Genomic DNA, 13323 nt, shown 5'->3' with positions numbered 1-13323 from the left:
ACCATTACACATCGTACTGATAACATTGATAACCATTACACATCACACTTGTAGCACTGGTAACCATTACACATCACACTGGTAACACTGATAACCATTACACATCACACTGGTAGCAGTGGTAACTATTACACATCACACCGGTAACCATTACACATCACACTGGTAACACTGATAACCATTACACATCACACTGGTAGCAGTGATAACTATTACACATCACACTGGTAACCATTACACATCACACTGGTAACATTGATAACCATTACACATCACACTGGGAGGAGTGGTAACTATTACACATCACACTGGTAACCATTACACATCACACTGGGAGCAGTGGTAACAATTACACATCACACTGGTAACCATTACACATCACACTGGTAACACTGATAACCATTACACATCACACTGGTAACTCCTCCTTCAGGTAAAACAAGCTCCGGAGGCAGAGTTATCTCCAGACATCATCCTCCCCAGAGCCTGGAAGGGGTCATTTATATAAAGTGATAAAAGATTTCTCAGCAACAACACAGCTAACATGCGACACACAGGGAGGACTTTTATTAGCATTCTATAACCTGTATGGCCATATTAATAGTTTAGATAGGTCAAATGTGGTGATAGATTCCCTATAATCTCACTATACCTATAAAATGTATAAATTCTAAAACTAAGCTAAAATTTAACTGACTTCAAATAACTTTTTCAGAGTGGAAAATCTTCAGTAAAGGCGAAAGAACAATCACAAAAAGAAGACAAAGTAAAGGAGATTCCTGGAAAAGAAGCTGTTTCAAATAAAAAACTGGAGGATACAAAAGACACCAAAATAAAGGCAAATAGAGATACAGAGAAACCAAAGGATGAAAGAGTCAGCAAAATGAGGGAAAGATTCCGGCAAGAGAAAAACAGTAGTGTGGTTGATAAAGAGAAATTAGAAAAAACTGCATCTAAAAAGCTAGATGGAGAAAAAGGTCCAAAACAAATAGGGAAGGATAAATTCGAAAAAATAGCTGTTGATGATAACGTAGAGAAGATTGCAGAAAAGAAAGAAGCTGCAGGTGTACAAACTGAAAACAAACTGGAGAATAAAAAAAGTTCCGACAAGACCCTTGAGAAAAAAGAGAAACTAGAGAGCACCCAAGGTAGCAAAGACCTTACAAAGGAAAAACAAGTGAGTGAACAAGAAAATAAAAATTTGCAAAGCCCGGAGCTACAGCGAAATGAAAATGGATCTAAAAATGCAGCAGAGGAGAACAAAGATGATGAATCATCAAGTATTTTTGATGAACTTCTAGAAAAAGTGAAAAATAACGAAGCCGAGCTAACAGAGCTCAACCTGAACAATTCAGACTGTATTACCATTGAAACACTGATGAGTTTTACAGAGGCCTTAGAGTTCAACACTGTGGTTAAGATCTTTTCCTTGGCCAACACACGAGCTGATGACCATATTGCATTGGCTATTGCTGCCATGTTGAAGTCCAATAAGATTATTATTAGTATCAATCTGGACTCCAACCACATCACTGGAAAGGGCATATTAGCCATATTCAGAGCTCTGCAACACAATGACACGCTTACTGAACTTCGCTTCCATAATCAACGTCACATATGTGGTGGGAAAACTGAGATGGAAATAGCGAAGATATTAAAAGAAAACACCACTCTCTTAAAACTTGGATACCACTTTGAACTTGCAGGGCCCCGCATGACTGTTACTAACTTGCTAAGTCGCAACATGGACAAACAAAGGCAACGGAGGATGGCAGAACAGAAAGCATTAAAAGAAGCAGAAAACAAGAAGAAATGTTTAGAAGTTCCCAAAGTAATTCCTCCTCCAAAAGAGCCCAGCAAATCTTTGGTAAAGCCAGTCACCAACAATCTCCAAAAGGGCACTTCCAAAAAATTAGGACCACCTGCCCCTCCACCACCTCCTCCACCAATGGCTCCTCTGGCTCCACCACTGTTTACAGAGAACATTCGAAACTCATTGTCCCCTGCTTCACAGAGGAGAATAGTAGACAAGACTGGGCCTGCTGAGAAGAACTCAAGAGATCAGCTTCTTGAATCAATTAGGTCCAGTAATATTAAGCAGCTTAAAAAGGTACGTTACATGACATAAGGCTCTGAAAATATAAGACATTCAGTAAAAACTGCTACCTATTTTGGATGGATTTTAGTCTTGATGTCTTCACAATCTTTTTGTTAATCAACTAAATGGAAGACAGTGTGTAAAGTGTTTGACGAGCATGTTGGCCTTTCTGTTTAGGGCAGAGAAAAGAGTGTTCAGTGTAGGAGAGTCATGTAGTACTGCTAGGCACGCCGGGATCTTCCAGCTCGGGTGACTGGCGGCAATTTTCAACAGAGTCAGCAATTTACATAATCTAATCTATTCTAATCTATTTTATTTATTTATTATATTTACAATGCTTATTATTTTTTAATTACGGAATGAATATAAAATGGCGTTTATTCTGGTGATAGGTACTATTTAATGAGGTATGTCGCAAGACAAGATATTACATTAATTAAAACCTGCTAGCTTTTTTTTATAGCTTTCAATACTAAGGTCTTCCCATTCATTCTGTAAATCTGCTGACTAAAAGACAGCACAGTAAGCAAAAACAGCAGGCATACTTGCCAATACCTGATCACAATACTAATGCACTCTCCCAGTGGGATGCACTCAGGGCCAGACTGGGCATCTGGCAATTCTGGCAAATGCCAGAAGGGCCTCTCTGGTCGTGAGCTGCCTTGTCTGCTACATTGTTAACAGAATCGGTGTTCTCAAGACACTCATGCTGTTAATAGTTGTGATGGAGCACAAAGTTGCTGACTCCGTCACTTACCCCAGCAGGCCACGGGTATCATTAGAAATATTGGTCTTGTAGTAAATCTTCCTTTCCTCCATCCAGGGTAATATTAATAATATATCCCATCTGGTTCATGATTGATGAACAAATGCCAGAACTGAATTTCAGCCCCAGTCCGTACCTGGATGCACTTATAGAGTGCTGGGCAGCCCGCCTAATCTAATAATAATAGATTTTCTTCTTTACTTCTTGTGATGAATGTCAGAAGTGGATGGCGCTTCACTCACTTCTCTGCAACTTTTCTCACACAAACACTAAGACAGGACGTCATCATGGGGCAGCGCTGCAGTTACTTACAACGGTTTCTGTCACTTCTATCCCCTGATGAAATCCTATTTCGGGGCAGTGATGGAGAAGTGACTGCAGCTTCTGTCCCTGCCACCCACATCAGTGGCCCCTGTCACAGTCCCTGCCTCTGACACCACCACCTCTTACACTGAAATGAATAGTCGTCAGGGGGTCTTTGATAGAAGCAGAGTTAGTGACCACCCCACAGTTTTCGCTGCTCTGAAATGAATCGTCATCAAGGGGTGACACTACTGTCACTCACATTGCTTTATCACCGCACCCTAATAACAATACATTTCAGGGATAGAGTTGCGATGGTAACAGAAGCAAGGACTGTGTTAGTGATAACAGAAGTGTGGAGGCGGCCACTGAAAATGTGGGCGGCGGGGACAGAAGCTGCGGTCACTTCTCAATCACCCCCTCTGAAAGAGGATGCCATCAGTGGACGATGAGGACGGAAGCTGTAATACGTAACTGCAGTGCCACCCCCTGATGATGTCCAGTTTTAGTGGAGAGGTGACAAAGGCTGCAGAGAAGTGACTATAGGTCCATCCTCCTGTAATCTCTCTTTTGATAATCCCCTCAATGAAATGCAAAAATAAGTAAAAAAGTAAAAAAAACAGATATAGAGAGAATAGTATGGAATGTTACAATAAAAATAATTACAAAAGTGGTTAGGGCTTAAAGATAGATGTTTATAAAGGGCATTATAGGTACCGGACAACTATTTTAACCCCTTTACGAACTATGACGTATTGGTATGTCATAGGTTTCAATCTCTGACAGCGGCATTTAACGTGATGGCTCTGGAAGCGCGTCATTAGCTTTGCCCATCGTTGCCCATGTCACATGAGCGCGAGTTGCCGATGGGTTGTCATGACAACCTGGGATCTGCAGGAGACCCCTGTGGTTGTCATTGCCAGACTGCTATGAGCGCCGCCCCAGATCACAAAATATGGAGATGCTATTTTTTAATTTATTTTTTCACAAACTTTGGGTTTCTTTTTCACCACATAAATAAAAAAGAACCTATAAGTGTTTGGTATCTCCAAACTCAAAATGACCGGGAGAATCATAATGTCAGTTATAGCATTTAGTGAACATGGTAAAACAAGAAAAAACAATTGTGAAATTGCACTTATTGTGCAATTTCACCGTACATTGATTTTTTTTCCAGTACACTATATGGTAAAACCATATAGTAAAATATGGTATATTGGTATGGTAAATATGGTAAAACCCCTACCTTCTGTATCTTCCCCACTATCCCATAGAATGTAAGTCCGCAAGGACAGGGTTCTCTCCCCTCTGTACCAGTGTGTCACTGTAAACCTGTTTACTGTAAATGAAAGCTATAACCCTGTATGTAACCCCTTTCTCATGTACAGCACCATGGAATTAATGGTGCTATATAAATAAATAATAATAAATAATAATAAATAATAAAACCAATTATTTTGATTAAAACTACAACTCGTCCCACAAAAAAAAAAGCCCTCACGTGGCCATTTTGATGGAAAAATAAAAAAGTTATGGCTCTGGGAAGAAGGGGAGCAAAAATCAAAAACTCATAAACTGAAAAACCCAAGGTGAGGAAAGGGGTTAAAGAGTAATGAATGTTGTATCTTTGAAAAATGTAAATTAAAATCTCAATCTACGGCCGGGGTCACACTAGCGTTGAGTACGGACAAGTGCTATGCGAGAAAACATTACATAGCACCACTCGAACCACTGTTAATCTATGGGGCAGCTCACCACCATTTTTTTTCTCGGGCGTATTCAGCATGCTGCGATTTTACATGTATATTGGCCGAGTATCGTCAATGCAAGTCTATGTATGCAAGAAAAAAATTGCACACCACACGGACCATCCGTGTGACTTGCGAGAAATACGCACACATTTTCCTCATTTCAGCCCATTGAACCATTAAATTCAATGAGGAAAAGCAGTGAGAAATGTAAAGCCATACGGATGTCATACGTATACATAGATGCGAGAAAATGGCATAATCGCATTGCAAACGCATTACACAGGAGAACACTCCGGCGACTCTCGGCTGAAAAAATCGGACCGATTTTTCATACGATAAGTGTGACTCCGGCCTAAGAAGAACTAACAATGTGAAAATATTTTTTGTTTCCATTTTCATTGCAAATTTTGGTGGTGCTTTCTATGTGACTACTAGTGTTGAGCATTCTGATACTGCAAATATCGGGTATCACCGATATTCGCTGTATCGGAATTCCGATACCGAGTTCTGATATTTTTGCGATATCGGAATCGGAAGTTCCCATAGTGCAATAATGCACTATAATGGAGTGTGGACGGTGCGTGGGCGGAGACTGCATATCTCTGTGCGGGCGGGGTCTGTGCGGGACCGTGGGGGGGTCTGTGTGAAGCGATGGCCGGGGGACCACCACGGTGCAGGAAGGCCACTGTACACAAGATGAGGTGCAAACAACAAAGGGTAGATTTATTGGAAGGCAAGGGATGAAGTGAATGAGGAAGATGCAAACAGGGGTATACAATGGTACAATGGCAAAAGACAATTTACAAGAGTTATAAACGTTATCTTTCCCGTAAAATAGCACGCTGCTACAACTATTACAGACTCAAAATATGTCTAATCAGCAAATGTAAACAATAAACAAGTGATGATGCTACTCTACATATAACCTCCCTGGCCTTTACTAAGCAGGCCACACGGCTCCCGTGTACTGACTATTGAAGCCTACACTGGGCCCTAACAGGTGCACCAAACAGGAACAAACTCACGGTGATGTTAGAGAATCAGATCCAGTCCCAGGTGGGGCCCCAGCAGTCTAATATGGTGGTGTGCACGGCTTTCTGTCAGCTCTGTGAAACGTGGTCTTCTCCTAGCTTCTGGATCCTAGGGATGCTCCTGGAAACTGTAAATCCCTTCCTCTGTATCTTCATGGCTCTCTTGCAGCTATATCAGGACACAGTTCCTCTCTCTTTCAGCTATCAGCACAAAAAGTCCTCTCTGCAGCAGCCTGTTGTGATCCTAATGGCAAAAGGATCTCAGGGTCTTAAGCAAAGTCTGCAAACATAAAAACTAGCTCTTAGGGAGGTGGTAACTGAGCTGACCACATACCTGATCCTAGCGCACAAATAATAGCAGCCGGGGAACGTGCCTACATTGGTTCTAGACATCTCGCGCCAGCCGGAGATCTAACTAACCCTTTCAGAGGAAATACAGACCTCGCTTGCCTCCAGAGAAATACCCCCAAAGTAGATACAAGCCCCCAACAAATAATAACGGTGAGGTAAGAGGAAAGGACAAACGTAGGTATGAACTAGATTCAGCAAAGAGAGGCCCACTAAATAATAGAAGAAATATAGAAAAGCAGACTTATGTGGTCAGTGAAAAACCCTGCAAAAATATCCACGCTGAATACCCAAGAACCCCCGTACCGACTAACGGTATGGGGGGAGAATATCAGCACCCCAAGAGCTTCCAGCAAAATCAGGAATAACATTATGAACAAGCTGGACAAAAAAACAGAATAATACAAACAAACAAACAAAAACAAGAAAGCAGGACTTAGCTTATGTTGCAAAATCAGGACCAGCAGACAAGAGCAACAGACTAGGACTGATTACATGGATGCCAGGCACTGGACTAAGATTCCAGGAAGTTTAAATAGAAACACCCAGACACTTAACGAACAGGTGACTACCAAACTGAGGAAAGAGAATCCAAGAGCCATACCGCGAGTGACCACAAGAGGGAGCCCAAAAGTATAGTTCATAACAGTACCCCCCCTTTAAGGAGGGGTCACCGAACCCTCACCACGACCACCAGGGCGATCAGGATGGGCAGCGTGAAAAGCACGAACCAAATCAGCCGCATGAACATCAGAGGCGACCACCCAGGAATTATCCTCCTGACCATAGCCCTTCCATTTGACCAGATACTGAAGCCTCCGTCTACAGAGACGAGAATCTAAGATCTTCTCCACCACATACTCCAACTCGCCCTCAACCAAGACCGGAGCAGGAGGGTCAACAGCAGGGACCACAGGCACAATGTACCGCCGCAACAAAGACCTATGGAACACATTGTGAATGGCAAACGACGCAGGAAGATCCAAGCGAAAAGAGACCGGATTAAGGACCTCCAAAATTCTATAAGGACCAATAAAGCGAGGCTTAAACTTAGGAGAGGAAACCTTCAGAGGGACAAACCGAGAAGACAACCAAACCAAATCCCCAACACGAAGTCGGGGACCCACACCGCGGCGGCGGTTGGCAAAACGCTGGGCCTTCTCCTGTGACAACTTCAAGTTGTCCACCACATGATTCCAAGTCCGCTGCAACCTATCAACCACAGAATCCACCCCAGGACAGTCAGAAGGCTCAACATGACCCGAGGAGAAACGAGGATGAAAACCAGAGTTGCAGAAAAATGGCGAAACCAAGGTGGCGGAACTAGCCCGATTATTGAGGGCAAACTCAGCCAATGGCAAGAAGGTCACCCAATCATCCTGATCCGCAGAAACAAAACATCTCAAATAAGCCTCCAGCGTCTGATTAGTTCGCTCCGTTTGGCCATTAGTCTGAGGATGAAAGGCAGACGAGAACGACAGATCAATGCCCATCTTAGCACAAAAAGATCGCCAGAATCTGGACACAAACTGGGATCCTCTGTCAGACACGATATGCTCAGGAATGCCGTGCAAACGAACCACATTCTGAAAAAACAAAGGAACCAGATCGGAAGAGGAAGGCAACTTAGGCAAGGGCACCAAATGGACCATCTTGGAAAAACGATCACACACCACCCAGACAACAGACATTCCCTGAGACACCGGAAGATCTGAAATGAAATCCATGGAAATGTGTGTCCAAGGCCTCTTCGGGACGGGCAAGGGCAAAAGCAACCCGCTGGCACGAGAACAGCAAGGCTTAGCCCGAGCACAAGTCCCACAGGACTGCACAAAAGCATGCACATCCCGTGACAAGGAAGGCCACCAAAAGGACCTAGCCACCAAATCTCTGGTACCAAAAATCCCAGGATGCCCCGCCAACACCGAGGAATGAACCTCGGAAATAACTCTGCTGGTCCATTTATCAGGAACAAACAGTCTATCAGGTGGACAAGAGTCAGGTCTACCAGCCTGAAATCTCTGCAACACACGTCGCAAATCAGGAGATATGGCTGACAAAATCACTCCCTCTTTAAGAATACCAGCCGGCTCTGAGACTCCAGGAGAATCAGGCACAAAGCTCCTAGAGAGAGCATCCGCCTTCACATTTTTCGAACCAGGCAGGTATGAGACCACAAAGTCAAAACGGGAGAAAAACAATGACCAACGAGCCTGTCTAGGATTCAGGCGTTTAGCAGACTCGAGATACATCAGGTTTTTGTGATCAGTCAAGACCACCACACGATGCCTAGCTCCCTCGAGCCAATGACGCCACTCCTCAAATGCCCACTTCATGGCCAACAACTCCCGATTACCAACATCATAATTCCGCTCAGCCGGCGAAAACTTCCTAGAAAAGAAAGCACATGGTTTCATCATAGAGCAACCAGAGCCTCTCTGCGACAAAACAGCTCCTGCACCAATCTCAGAAGCATCCACTTCCACCTGAAAGGGAAGTGAGACATCAGGCTGGCACAAAACAGGCGCCGAAGTAAACCGGCGCTTCAGCTCCTGGAAGGCCTTCACGGCTGCAGGAGCCCAATTAGCAACATCAGAACCTTTCTTGGTCATATCCGTCAAAGGTTTAACAACGCTAGAGAAGTTAGCGATAAAACGACGGTAGAAGTTAGCAAAACCCAAGAACTTCTGAAGACTCTTAACAGACGTGGGTTGAGTCCAATCATGAATAGCTCGGACCTTGACTGGGTCCATCTCCACAGCAGAAGGGGAAAAGATAAAACCCAAAAAGGAAACCTTCTGCACTCCAAAGAGACACTTTGAGCCCTTCACAAACAAAGCATTATCACGCAAAACCTGAAACACCATCCTGACCTGCTTTACATGAGAATCCCAATCATCAGAAAAAACTAAAATGTCATCCAGATAAACAATCACAAATTTATCTAGATACTTCCGGAAGATGTCATGCATAAAAGATTGAAACACTGAAGGGGCATTAGAGAGCCCAAAAGGCATCACCAAGTACTCAAAATGACCTTCGGGCGTATTAAATGCAGTTTTCCATTCATCTCCCTGCCTAATGCGCACAAGGTTGTACGCACCACGAAGATCTATCTTGATGAACCAACAGGCACCCTTAATCCGAGCAAACAAGTCCGACAATAGTGGCAGAGGGTACTGAAATTTAACCGTGATTTTATTCAGAAGCCGATAGTCTATACAAGGTCTCAAAGATCCGTCTTTCTTGGCCACAAAAAAGAATCCCGCACCAAGAGGGGAAGAGGATGGACGAATATGTCCTTTCTCCAAAGACTCCTTTATATAAGACCGCATCGCAGCATGCTCAGGTACCGACAGATTAAATAATCGTCCCTTAGGAAACTTGCTACCAGGAATCAAATCTATAGCGCAGTCACAGTCCCTATGAGGAGGAAGAGCACTGGCCTTGGACTCACTGAACACATCCTGATAGTCAAGCAAAAACTCAGGAACTTCTGAAGGAGTAGAGGAAGCAATAGACACCAGCGGGGAATCGCAATGAATTCCCTGACAACCCCAACTTGACACAGACATAGCCCTCCAATCCAGAACAGGATTATGAGCCTGCAACCATGGCAGACCCAAAACGACCAAATCATGCATTTTATGCAGAACAAGAAAACGAATCACCTCCCGATGTTCAGGAGTCATGCACATGGTCACTTGTGTCCAATACTGCGGTTTATTCTCTGCCAATGGCGTAGCATCAATTCCTCTAAGAGGAATAGGATTTTCTAAAGGCTCCAGGACAAAACCACAGCGCCTGGCAAATGACAAGTCCATAAGACTCAGGGCAGCGCCTGAATCCACAAACGCCATAACAGGGTAAGAAGACAATGAGCAAATTAAAGTCACAGACAAAATAAATTTAGGCTGCAAGTTACCAACGGCGACAGGACTAACAAACTTTGTTAGGCGTTTAGAGCATGCTGATATAACATGTGTAGAATCACCACAGTAAAAACACAACCCATTCTGACGTCTATGATTTTGCCGTTCAGCTCTAGTCTGAACTCTATCACATTGCATTAAATCAGGTGTCTGTTCAGACAACACCGCCAAAGGTTGAACGGATTTGCGCTCCCGCAAACGCCGATCAATCTGAATGGCCAGCGTCATAGAATCATTTAGACCTGTAGGAATGGGAAAGCCCACCATCACATTCTTAATGGTCTCAGAAAGGCCATTTCTGAAATTTGCGGCCAGAGCACACTCATTCCACTGAGTAAGCACGGACCATTTACGAAATTTTTGGCAATACACTTCGGCTTCATCCTGGCCCTGAGAAATAGCCAGCAAAGCCTTCTCTGCCTGAATTTCAAGATTGGGCTCCTCATAAAGCAATCCGAGTGCCAGAAAAAACGCATCAATATTCGCCAATGCCGGATCTCCAGGCGCCAATGAGAAAGCCCAATCCTGAGGGTCGCCCCGCAAGAAGGAGATAACAATTTTAACCTGCTGAGCTGAGTCTCCAGACGAACGAGGTCTCAAAGATAGAAACTATTTACAATTATTCCTAAAATTCCTAAATTTAAATCGATCTCCAGAGAACAGCTCAGGAATAGGAATCTTAGGTTCTGACATAGGACTGCCAATTACAAAATCCTGAATGCCCTGCACACGAGCAGCAAGCTGATCCACACTAGTAATCAAGGTTTGCAAATTCATGTCTGCAGCAGAGTTTCAAGCCATTCAGAGGTAAAGGGGACGAAGAAAAAAAAAAAAAAAACTCAGAACTTCTTTCTTTTCTTTTAATCCCACTTCTGCAATGCATTAACTATTCAGTGGCCTGGCATACTGTTGTGATCCTAATGGCAAAAGGATCTCAGGGTCTTAAGCAAAGTCTGCAAACATAAAAACTAGCTCTTAGGGAGGTGGTAACTGAGCTGACCACATACCTGATCCTAGCCCACAAATAATAGCAGCCGGGGAACGTGCCTACGTTGGTTCTAGACGTCTCGCGCCAGCCGGAGATCTAACTAACCCTTTCAGAGGAAATACAGACCTCGCTTGCCTCCAGAGAAATACCCCCAAAGTAGATACAAGCCCCCAACAAATAATAACGGTGAGGTAAGAGGAAAGGACAAACGTAGGTATGAACTAGATTCAGCAAAGAGAGGCCCACTAAATAATAGCAGAAATATAGAAAAGCGGACTTATGTGGTCAGCGAAAAACCCTGCAAAAATATCCACGCTGAATACCCAAGAACCCCGTACCGACTAACGGTATGGGGGGAGAATATCAGCACCCCAAGAGCTTCCAGCAAAATCAGGAATCACATTATGAACAAGCTGGACAAAAAAACAGAATAATACAAACAAACAAAAAAAAAACAAGAAAGCAGGACTTAGCTTATGTTGCAAAATCAGGACCAGCAGACAAGAGCAACAGACTAGGACTGATTACATGGATGCCAGGCACTGGACTAAGATTCCAGGAAGTTTAAATAGAAACACCCAGACACTTAACGAACAGGTGACTACCAAACTGAGGAAAGAGAATCCAAGAGCCATACCGCGAGTGACCACAAGAGGGAGCCCAAAAGTATAGTTCATAACAGCAGCCTCAGCTCACACACCTGCTCCAGATCCACACCTGCACTCTGCCAGACTAGTTCATTACACGGACTATTGCAGGAGAGAAGCAGAACATTCCATCAAGCCAGACAAGGGGGTGCAGCCTCTAAAAGTGACAGCGTGTTCCTTACTATCCATAACAGCACCACTCTCTTACATGTGTGTGCCTGCCAGGGCTCTGTGCGGGCTGCCGGGGCTCTGTATTGGGCTGCCGGGGCTCTGTGTGGGGCTCTGTGCCGCGTGCCGGGGCTCTGAACTGGCTGCCGGGGCTCTGTGTGGGGCTCTGTGTGGTGTGCCGGGGCTCTGTGCGGGCTGCCGGTGCTCTGTGTGGCGTGCCGGGGCTCTGTGCGGGCTGCCGGGGCTCTATGCGGTGTGCCGGGGCTCTGTGCGGCGTGCCGGGGCTCTGTGCGGGCTGCCGGGGCTCTGTGCGGCGTGACGGGGCTCTATGCGGCGTGACGGGGCTCTGTGCGGGCTGCCAGGGCTCTGTGCGGCGTGCCGGGGCTCTGTGCGGGCTGCCGGGGCTCTGTGCGGCGAGCTGGGGCTCTGTGCGGGGCTCTGTGCGGCGTGCCGGGGCTCTGTTCGGGCTGCCGGGGCTCTGTGCGGTGGCTGGGGCTCTGTGCGGGGCTCTGTGCGGCGTGCCGGGGCTCTGTGCGTGTGTGCAGGCATCGTCCGATGGAACTACAAGTCCCATCGGACGATGCCTGCTATAGTGACTGTGATTGACACATTAGCCAATGATGGGACAGTAGTAGTCCCATCATCCGTCTAATGTGTTGAATGTAAAAAAAAAAAATACTACATACATGCTACATACATACTACATACATGCTACATGCCACATACATGCTACATACATGCTACATACATACTACATGCCACATACATGCTACATACATGCTACATACATGTTACACACTACATACATACTACATGCTACATACATACTACATACATACTACATGCATATTACATACATACATACTACATACATACAACATACATACTACATACATACAACATACATACTACACACATACATACATACATACTACATACAATACATTCATATATTACATACATTACATACAATACATACAGTACATATAACAGAGTTCATACTCACCATTACTTGTCAATTTGTTCCCCGAAGCCAGTGTCATCTGTAAAAAAGATTAAAATAACAAACAACCAATATATTCCCTGTCCGCAGAAATCCACGAGTGTCCCACGACGATCTCCCGTGGAGAACGGCAGCATCAGCTGATGCGACCGCTCTCTAGGGGCTTCAGGAACACAATGACGGGAGGAAGGTATCCTTCCGCACTGTATTCCTCCGCCACTGTAAAAAAAATAGTCCCTAGTCTCACTTTATGCCATTGCTTTGTGAGAAATTTTCCCATGCAGCAAT

General features: G+C 44.6%; 1 protein-coding gene across 1 annotated transcript in view; it reads left to right on the top strand.

Moving 5' to 3' along the window:
- LMOD1 (leiomodin 1) overlaps positions 1–13323 on the top strand; it is a 46396-nt gene that overhangs the window by 18820 nt on the left and 14253 nt on the right. The window contains exon 2 of the mRNA XM_077295323.1: positions 716–2110. Within this exon, the coding sequence (XP_077151438.1) occupies positions 716–2110 (1395 nt within the window). The remainder of the gene's footprint in view (positions 1–715; positions 2111–13323) is intronic.

The sequence above is a fragment of the Ranitomeya variabilis genome, chromosome 3, assembly GCF_051348905.1.
Source record: "Ranitomeya variabilis isolate aRanVar5 chromosome 3, aRanVar5.hap1, whole genome shotgun sequence".
Lineage (NCBI taxonomy): Eukaryota > Metazoa > Chordata > Amphibia > Anura > Dendrobatidae > Ranitomeya > Ranitomeya variabilis.
This window is presented reverse-complemented; position numbering and strand designations above follow the sequence as displayed.